Source organism: Trichoplax adhaerens, genomic scaffold, assembly GCF_000150275.1.
Source record: "Trichoplax adhaerens TRIADscaffold_18 genomic scaffold, whole genome shotgun sequence".
NCBI classification, from domain to species: Eukaryota; Metazoa; Placozoa; class Uniplacotomia; order Trichoplacea; family Trichoplacidae; genus Trichoplax; species Trichoplax adhaerens.
The window spans coordinates 321,501-332,205 of NW_002060960.1; the positions used below are offsets into that span (position 1 = coordinate 321,501).

The window sequence follows — 10,705 nt, forward strand, 5'->3', positions numbered from 1 at the left end:
TTTTTTACGATAGGATAATGTCGGGGTAATTGCTGTGTCATTAAAACACGTACGTGCTTGACAAACTAATCGTAGACAAATTTCATCCAAAGGCTATACATGCTCAGCATTGTAGTCGCTTCGTAATTTGATTTCTAGAAAAATAAAGCATTCTACCATTACCCGCATTAACGTATAAATACAGTAAATACAGTAGACGTAGAACAAGAAGAACTAAAATGCCTTTATAAGTGTTATTTATTTTTAATCTGATTGACAGTGAATAATTCTTATGCTTCTGAGTCGAAATAATTATTGCCATGATTAAGGCCTTTAGTTCTATAATTGGTTGAAAAGTAAAATTTTCCATTACGATAATAGGTGAATAAACGGACAGCTGGACTATTGTCTTGAATCACGATTCCACACGTTGAATTAATATTTCTTATATCAAAATTTTTAGTTCCTTTCTGCTTAAAATTATTAATGCTATCTTTCTACAAATGGGGTTCAATCCCAAGTCTTTGATAGTCCTAATAGTAGCAGTTATTAAATAGTTTAAATGTTGTGACTTAATTGTCTTCGATTGCCAGCAATGACTCAATTGAATAATAGTCGATCGCGATTCTTAAAATTTGCTATAACGGTATGTGATGCAAGGATATTGCCAACAAATGCAGTACATGGGTAGCTCTACTCGACATGCATTTCCATCGATACTTACAAAGTGGACTCTTTCTCTTGGCATTAGCATCTTTGTAATGAATGAAATAGATCACTACTTAGGAATGCATGATGCTGATTTCCCGTTTTCGTTATGAAAACATTTAGCTCTTCTTAAAGACTACAGTCCAAATAAGTTAAATAGAGAACCTCGGCTTGATGTTAGATACCGCTACAACTTAAGAAGCCAGTATTTGCTGACACAATTGAAATTTTTAGTAGGTTAACTTGTAGATAACTTGCACTCCATGAGTGCTGTACATCGACCTAGAAAAAACTAAATGCCAATTTAATTTCTACTAGAAGGGCGATATTGATGATTTTAACTGTACAATAAAATAATATGCTTCGCTTTACAACACTACTTTATAACAGTATAATGTGAAACCTAGTCTAAGTAATACCGATGTACCACATTAATATTCTATCCCTGCAATTACGGTCTATTTCTGCTCCAACATGGTTGCAACTTGCAATTATCGGCTATAAAGCATTAATTTAGGATGATGATTGATTATCTGTACTTCTGCAATTACGCTTATGTAAACATTAATAAATTCTAAGAAACAATATATTTAAAGACTACCGTATGGGTTTAATTTGAATCACCGATGCAGAATAATGATTTCGCTAGTAATAATACTTAATCTAATCGTATTCATGACTACGTTTTTAACTAGGCTTGCATTATATCTATTAGATTACCAAATCTAGATTTAGTTCGTAGTCATCTGCAGTCATCGATGTTGCTTCGTCATTTTAATACGCTTTCCTAAATTTTAACGTGATAGTATACGAATATAGTCCTGCTATATTTAAATGTATTATTGCTCCGATTTTAGGAATCAAATTTCTCAAAGCCATGGCCGGATTTCACTATATGCTTTGAAAATGCGATTTTACTTAATATTCCTACCGCTTTCATGATAATAACATCTTTATTCTATCTACCAAATTTGGTTTCAATGCCAGAATTTCAACCCAAGTTTGGCAAGAAATTTCAGTCTTCACTATACCGGTTCAAACTGGTAAGATATAACTTTACCAATAGTGTCTATCGTAGCGATCGTTCCTAGCTGCCATTGCAATTCTACTTTCTTATAAAAGGAATGCATGGCAACAAATATTCATTTTCTTTAAATGTAGTTGTCTCCTCTATATTCTGTAGTTAAGATTGTATGGCTTCTTAATGAAACAAAACTAACCGATTTTTAACTCATATCAACCGTAATGTAATGTAATAATTTTATGCGTATGTTTCTCTACAGTTTTTATCAATTGCCATGATTTTACCACCCTTTGTCGAGTTGGTATACACTTTGGCGGACATTCAACAGCAAACGACTGCTAGTGTTTTGATATTAACCCCTTGCACGACTTGGCTTTCTATGGTATGGTAATAATGAATATACATAGCTAGGAATACTTTCTATCGATGACCATACTGTAAATAGAATAGTTAATTTACCCCTAAGTTAGTCTAACAAGTATAAACTTAGCGATTTATTGAGAAAAGAACACTAATTGTGAATTTTAATTGAATTCTAAATATAATTTATTCGTCATCACTTTTATTATAATATACCTCGAACAGATATTGCAGTATTAAAGCAACAACTAATAATAAAAACCTACCTTAAATATACTACTAGGTATTAGCTGCTGCTACACTGAGGATCGAATGGAGTCGAGGAATTTTCTCGTCGAGTTCATTATTTCTGTATTGGTTCCTGATGGCTGGGGCTTATACCATCAAAATGCGAACAATAATATCCTACTTAGTCGTTTTGGTTAGTTAAGGCATTGTACAAAGATGAAAACACAACTTTCTGATAAGACAATATTTCAAATTAATCCTTAGCGTGCAGTTGGCGTTATACTGCAGCTCCGTTCTTGATATTTAACTCGTTGCTGTAGTGATAGCATTGGTTTATTATGAGCGATGATTAGTTATAGGCGTGTACCTTCTTCTATGAAATTACATTCTATCCTAAGATGACCTTTATCATAGCCCTTGTGTTTCTATACTTACTCGTATTAACAACGTCACAGATTTAGTATTTGCTTTGTTTTCATTTTTACTGGTAATCATTATAATTGTACAGAGCTTTTTAAATTGAAAATGTGGACTGTAAAATCTGAACGTGGCTCAGTACTGAAGAGTTTTAGCTGCATATAACTTTAATTTAATTGTTTTGATAGCATATTTTATAGTATTATGCATTAAAACTTGAATAACAACGTGTTCTTGTGCTCTTAAAAGGGATATATGCCGGAAGGGTTGCTGCGATTCGTTACTTGTTGTATAGTCTTTGGCGGAAGTATAATACTTTTGACTCAGACGATTTGGGTTGATAGATCATACACGAAAGATCAAGAAGGATATAAGGAAGAAGATATTGTAAGACGATATCAATAGCGTATGCCAATTTGTGATCCATAATCTGATGAAGTGTCTTATTATCAACTATTAGGAGCCAAGTCCGGAATCTCGTGCTTCATTTTTATCCAAAATCACCTTTTGGTGGATGAATAGGTATGTAGCGGATTTCGTTGATTGCTTTCTGTTGTACCACTGCAGTTTGATATGAACATACAATAGATTGCGTTATTATTAATTGGCTACTTTTATGTGTGTTACTTTCAACGTTCTAGTACTATGATGAAAGGGTATAAACATCCATTAACAGTTAAAGATTTGTGGGATTTAAATGAGGTTGACAAATGTAGCCCTATTGGAAATCGATTTCTACGGGAATGGAAAAAAGAAATAGCCAAAACAAGGTTAGTTAATCGGATATTAACAGTTGGTGATATAAATGGTAGTGAACTTTCCTATTATAATATAATTACTATTCAAGGAGTACTACCAATGAAGACGGCGTTAAAGTTATTACGCCAAAAGATCCTTCGCTTCTGTTAACGTTAGGCCGTGCTTTTGGTGGCACGTTCTTTTTCGCTGGTTTCTTGAAATTTTTGCAGGACTTACTAACTTTTGTTAGTCCACAGATTTTAAGGTTATTACACTTATAACAGCATGTGAATTGATTTTTACTTTATTATTTACTAAGTTACTCTTCAACTATGTAAGATTAGAGATTATCTGTTATTAATACTAAATTTGTCTTATTATCGTTGTCATAAAAGGGCTTTGATAGGATTTACAGCTAACAAAAGCCAACCTTTATGGATGGGTCTTTCATTCGCTTTCATTATGTTTGCCGCAGCTTTCATTCAGTCATGCATACTTCACCAGTACTTCCATCGCTGTTATGTAACTGGTATGAGACTAAGATCTGCAATAATTTGGGCAACGTACAGAAAGGTAAATTTCTTGATATTATTTTGCAACAATATCACAAAATTTTATTTGCTCTCGCCGCCGTAAATTTAGCCTGGGTAATTAACGTAAAGTATTTTACACATTTTAGGCTTTGTCGTTATCTAATTCTGCGCGTAAAAAGTCAACCGTTGGAGAGATTGTCAACTTGATGTCTGTCGACGCTCAAAGATTTATGGATATGACAACATATCTTCACACGATATGGTCTGCACCACTTCAGATTGCATTAGCTATGTACTTCTTATGGCAAGAACTTGGACCGTCAGTCCTTGCTGGTCTCGGCGTTTTGCTTTTACTTGTACCATTTAATGCTTATATTTCCATGAAAGCTAGGAATTTTCAGGTTTTTCATATCATAATGCTTACGTTTTCTTAATTTCCGTATTGGTCATAAAATTCTATTTGAAAGTCCGTAAAAAGAATAAGGTATTTTGGTTTTCCTTGATTTATGACAGCATCTGGTGTATAATTTAATATTTAGGTCAAGCAAATGAAATTTAAAGATTCTAGAATTAAAATGATGAATGAGATCCTTAATGGTGTCAAGGTAAATAATAACTTACAAAGTGATGCGCTTAATGTCATCATAAATTGCTAAAAAGCTTAAGATATTCCTTGTTAATAGGTCTTAAAATTATACGCTTGGGAAAAATCATTCATTAATAAAATTTTGGGCATAAGAGAAGATGAGTTAAAGCAACTGCTCAGGAGTCGCCTTTTGAATGCTATAGGTTTTTTTGCTTGGTCCAATGCTCCATTTTTAGTAAGTCATTCGTTATATGTTTATTTAGAAATTAGAAAAACTGGTAGTACCATTGTAGTATGGTAAAAGGTATTTTTATTAGCTATTTACTAATTAGCAGATACTGATGGTATAAGTTATTAACATCGACAGGTTGCCTTGGCCACTTTCGCTACGTATGTTTTATCTGGTAATACCTTAGATGCATCGAAAGCTTTTGTATCTATTTCATTATTTAATATCCTTCGATTTCCTATCGGAATGTTACCGGCTGTTATTTCTAGTATTATTCAGGTGAAATCTTGTTATTATTCGTACATTATTTCTTTAAAAATGAAAAATTAACTAACGTAAAATTTGGACACGAATTTAGGCTAGCGTTTCATTACAACGTTTAGCAAGTTTCCTTAAAAATGAGGAATTGGATGAAAACAATGTTGAGCACTCAATGCCGACAAAGCACGGTATCAATGCTAAATTGTTTATTTTCCAGTTTGTGATCGCGTAGAGTTGTATTATTAAATTTAAGATAATTTCTGTCTTTTTTTACTTCGTAGAAAAGCAATCTGTTGTCATTGAAAATGGAACCTTTAAATGGGGAGTTGATGAAAAGCAAGCAACATTGAAAAAGTATGTATCAAATTTATTACTATTTACAGCTAACTAAGAAGTTTAAAAGGGTATGAATTATGATCGTAATTCTAAATTACGATATGCATCATATCAAACTTATTAAAGAGAAACCATATTATTATCATCTGCTACTAGCATCAACTTCAATGTTCCTACTGGTTCTCTTATTGCTGTAGTTGGTCATGTCGGTAGTGGTAAATCTTCCTTAGTGTCAGCAATTCTAGGTGAAATGGATAAAAGTGAAGGAAACGTCTATGTGAAGGTATAATTCGCAAGTTTTGATTGTTGCATTTGACTTTTACTATTTTATCTATCATTTAAATGAACCAAATTTTTATTACTATGGATATGATATGATATCAAAGGGATCAGTGGCTTATGTCCCCCAACAAGCGTGGATGCAAAATGCTTCAATAGAAGATAATATTTTATTCGGCAATGATCGTTTGGTTGGCCGGTATGAAAGGAGTATTGAAGTATGTGCGTTAACGGCTGACTTAGAAATGTTACCGGGTGGAGATCAAACAGAAATTGGAGAAAAGGTTAAGAAAGCAATTAGAAATAAATAATTATGACTTTATTATTGTGTCGTACGTTAATTAACGGCGAAGAAGAAATTTCTTCTTGTTCTCTGATGTTTAAATTTGAAAATTAATCATAGGGCATCAATTTAAGTGGTGGACAAAAACAACGTGTGAGTCTAGCTCGTGCTGTGTATTCAAATAGTGATGTTTATATCCTCGATGATCCATTAAGTGCTGTCGATGCTCACGTCGGCAAGCATATTTTTGAGCAAGTGATTGGTCATCACGGAATGTTACGACACAAGGTGAATATAGATGTAGCGAAATTGTGCATATGTGTATGACTAATATACGGAGAAATAACTAATCTTGTTTCCTTAGACGCGAATATTCGTTACTCACGGTGTTGGATTTCTTCCGTATGTGGACAAAATTGTTGTATTGGAAGATGGCGATATAGTCGAAGTAAATATTTACTGTAAAATTATACTGTAAAGTTATGTTCAGTTGATAGCAAAATATTGTCATTCATAAAAATAGTATGTCAACTATGTTTTCATATTGCTAGAGTGGTAGTTTCGATGAATTGTTATCGCGCCGTGGTGCTTTTGCTGATTTCTTAATTACATACACAAATACTGAAATGAATAAGCCCGAAGAAGGTTAACTCCCTTATTTATCTGATTAAAGTATTTTCTTTCTTTTGTATCTTTGATGCTATTACTTAAATTCATTTAAACTGTACTCATAATATTGGTTGAATAAATTTAGAACGGATTGCAGAAGAGGAGCTTGTTAATGACGAGCTATCGCAATTACCTGATGAGATTCGAGATCGCTTGAAGTCTATTTCATCTCAACATGGCAGGAGTTCTTCCGCTGGTTCAAGGGATAGCTATGAAAGGCAGAGACAGGTATCATTTAAAGATTCACTTGACGTGCGCAGCTTGTCGACTGTTAGTGAACGCCGGAGCCGAGTCAGTACTACTCAGGAAGATAAAGATTCAATATTAAAGCAGGTCAAGGTGATCTCTGAAAAGAAAAAACTTATTGAGGAGGAAAAGGCTGCTGTTGGACATGTAAGAAAATTTTTTTAACTAAATCTGAATCGAGCTAATAACGCAATGACGTTTAATAATATGTAGTATAAATTGCAATCTTAATTTCTTTCGATCGTAAATCCTAGGTCAAGTTGGGAGTATTCATATATTACATGAAATCGATGGGATGGCTAGCTACTATTCTGATTCTTATTTCAAGAGTAGCAATTGAGGGTTGTTCTGTTGGAAGTAATGTCTGGCTGGCTGAATGGAGTGGTATCGTCAACGCTACTGATGCAACTCGAGATCTTTATCTTGGTGTTTATGGCGCAATTGGTGCTAGTAAGGCTGTTGTAACACTGCTCAGCAGCTTATTATTAGCATTTGCTGCTATGCATAGTGCTCGCGTACTTCATTCATCAATGTTGTTTAATGTATTAAAATCGCCAATGTCATTTTTTGACACTACACCATTGGGAAGAATTGTCAATCGATTTTCCAAAGATATCTATGTAATTGATGAAATTATTCCAATGATTATGAACATGTTTCTTGGTATGGTTTGCTCGGTAATCAGCATTCTCGTTGTCATCTGTGTTTCCACTCCTTTCTTCTTAATTGTTATCGTACCTTTGGCTATTGTATATATTCTCACGCAGGTATAATCGGACGTTTATTGCATATGGAAAGTTATATAGAGTTTCTAGAATAAGCTGATATTGATGTCTTACAATGTTATTGTTTAGCGATTTTATGTGGCGACATCACGACAGCTAAAACGCTTAGAATCAATAAGTCGTTCACCTATTTATTCACATTTTGGTGAATCAGTTCAAGGAGTATCGACTATTCGTGGTTATAATGTAAAAGATCGATTTTGTTTACTCAACGACAGGAAAGTAGATGCAAACCAAATGGCCTACTATCCTAATATATCATCTAACAGGTAAATCTTTACCGTGTTGAATAGTTATATAAGGAATGACTAGATTTAATTCGCATTGGTATTACGTAAATTTTATTAGATGGTTGGCAATGAGATTAGAGTTTACCGGCAATTGTATAGTCTTGTTTGCATCTATATTTGCTGTTGTGGGGAGAAATGCATTGCCGCCAGGAATTGTTGGTTTGTCTATTTCCTATGCAATGCAGGTATTTTTTAAATTAAAATTAACATACTGTACGTTAATGTGGCTGTGAATCTTAATGTCATATATTTGGCCTTTTATGCATAGATTACTGGAACATTAAATTGGATGGTTCGTATGTCTAGTGAACTTGAAAGCAATATTGTAGCTGTTGAACGTGTTAAAGAATATACAGAAATAGAACAAGAGGTAAAGTATGGAATATAAATACCTTTTAACTAATCAATTAATTTTATTGTACAGTAAGTAAACGCTGATAATTATAATCTGCTAAGTAAGTAAGCATCCTGTTGTATGACTACTCTGATAACGAATATATAACTTGTTTTCACGTTTCGGTGGGCAAGGTCTAAAGTTAAATTGAATCTAACGTTCTTTATAGGCACAGTGGGAAATAGAAGAAACGAAACCAGATCCTAAATGGCCAATAAATGGCGATGTACAGTTTGCAAATTACCAAACTCGATATCGTGCCGGTTTAGATCTTGTGTTGAAAGGCATCGATTGTGACATTTCTGCTGGCGAAAAGGTTTTTATCTGCCATGTATCATTATTCTTGATCGACTGCTACTGAGCATTACGCCATGTAGTTGTTACTATGCAGTGGTAATGAAATTTTCTAATTTTATTATTAATATGAAAAATTATCAGATCGGAATTGTAGGTAGAACAGGAGCTGGCAAATCTTCTCTTACGCTAGCGCTATTCCGAATTATTGAAGCTGCGGAAGGGACTATTTCTATTGACAAAACTGACATCTCTAAACTAGGAGTACACAATCTTCGTTCTCGTATTACCATTATCCCACAGGTGCAACCAATTATAATTATTGAATGTTGGGCTCTTGATATAGAATTTTTAAAAGTATTACCAGGCCTTATAGCTGTAAAAGTTCTGGTAAAAATGAATTTAATTAACTAGGATTTATTATCACGCCTGCATCTCTGTAGGATCCGGTGCTATTTTCGGGCACTCTAAGGATGAATTTGGATCCATTCGAAGGTCATTCTGATCAAGATTTATGGGTGGCCCTTGAAAATGCTCATTTAAAAGACTTTGTTCAATCGCTAGAAAAGGGATTACTACATGAGATTTCTGAAGGCGGTGAAAATCTTAGGTGTGTTGATTGCTGTACACTTATAAATCTGCAATAACTAATAAAAGTTATTTTGAGCATTGGTAGAATTAAACGATGATTTCTTTTATCCCGTTCTTTTTGGAGTCTTTTCGTGGTGCTTATCTGTTGTTTTTCAAATTGACGTATTATTTTAGTGTTGGTCAACGCCAGCTTGTTTGCTTAGCTCGAGCCTTACTTCGAAAAACCCAAATTCTGGTATTAGACGAGGCAACAGCTGCTGTTGATCTTGAAACTGACGATTTAATCCAGGCAACCATTCGACGTGAATTTGCTGATTGTACAATACTTACAATTGCTCATCGTCTTAATACAATTATGGATAGTACACGGTAAGCCCTTAAATCGCTCTGTCATTCTTAAAAGGTTGTGTGCACCATATTTTATGCGAATGATGTATTTGTGTTTCTGTATCGCTGTCGGGCTATTACAGTAAATTGAAATTGTTATGTACTGTTTTAGGGTTATGGTATTGGATAAAGGTCGTATTGCCGAGTTTGATCCTCCACCAGTTCTGTTGTCTAGGAAAGACAGCATCTTTTACTCTATGGCTAAAGATGCAAAACTAGTTCATGACTAAATATTCTAAGAATTAGTTCTTCTGTTTATTCATATATGTATTCTAAGTTAGAACTTTATTTCTTGTGTTGCACTTATAAGCAACTTATATGTTAGGGTTATACGAACATTTTATGTCCGTAGTAACATAAATTAGGCTACTGATATCTGCAACTTCAATTTGTATGGTATGTCGAGATGAAATAGGATTTAACGATGACTCTTAGTTGACAACTTTTAACTTGTAAACTTGCTTGCATCCATAATTTTATATTCTGCATTAGCTATATGTATATCTTAATGTTATAGATATCATAACTTAAAGTATGTTTACAACAATGATCGAGATGCAATAATAATATAAAGTGATTGTAATAAGACAATAAATTGTTTGTTTTTGTATCGGTACAGTTACTACGAGATGAAATCAATAAGACCTTCTTAGTATAGCGCAAAAACGGAACAACTAATGTAAGATGATAACCCAAAGTGTAAATCATTTGACATTTTCCAAGTTATCAGTTAGTGCAACATCTTGTGTCCCAGGTATAAGAGAAGCTCGAATAAATTGTTACTATTTTTATTATATTGACTTAGTTCTATAACTCCAACGCCTAACTTACTCATTGTACCTTGTTGTTATTCAATCGGTTATGAAATCTATATCCCTTGCTCTGTTGTGAACGTTAATTATGATTATTACTCTCATGTTCTCTCCAGTTTATTTTTATACTGTAGTACTACTAATAATTGCCGAAATCGAGTTTAAGCTGAATGTTGCAGAAAAATTTAGATAGATTAGAGTAATGTAAAATGAAATGCACTGTTGAAGTCTGCTCAAAGTTTTTAGTACGATAATAATTAATTTGTCAATTAGTTG

General features: G+C 33.6%; 1 protein-coding gene across 1 annotated transcript; it reads left to right on the forward strand.

Annotated features, from left to right (window-relative positions):
* Window positions 1-1,985: 1,985 nt before the first annotated feature.
* TRIADDRAFT_50946 (uncharacterized protein) lies at window positions 1,986-9,847 on the forward strand (the record flags this gene model as incomplete). Its single annotated transcript, XM_002116783.1, has 26 exons — window positions 1,986-2,093; window positions 3,239-3,242; window positions 3,372-3,524; window positions 3,632-3,719; window positions 3,850-4,027; window positions 4,134-4,388; window positions 4,527-4,592; window positions 4,671-4,808; window positions 4,941-5,081; window positions 5,161-5,251; window positions 5,345-5,417; window positions 5,556-5,682; window positions 5,786-5,962; window positions 6,082-6,249; window positions 6,326-6,409; window positions 6,513-6,606; window positions 6,716-7,023; window positions 7,131-7,643; window positions 7,731-7,930; window positions 8,010-8,136; window positions 8,220-8,321; window positions 8,515-8,661; window positions 8,784-8,942; window positions 9,083-9,249; window positions 9,405-9,599; window positions 9,730-9,847. The coding sequence occupies 26 exons, from the start codon at window positions 1,986-1,988 to the stop codon at window positions 9,845-9,847; spliced, it is 3,981 nt and encodes a 1,326-aa protein (XP_002116819.1).
* Between the last annotated feature and the right edge of the window lie 858 nt (window positions 9,848-10,705).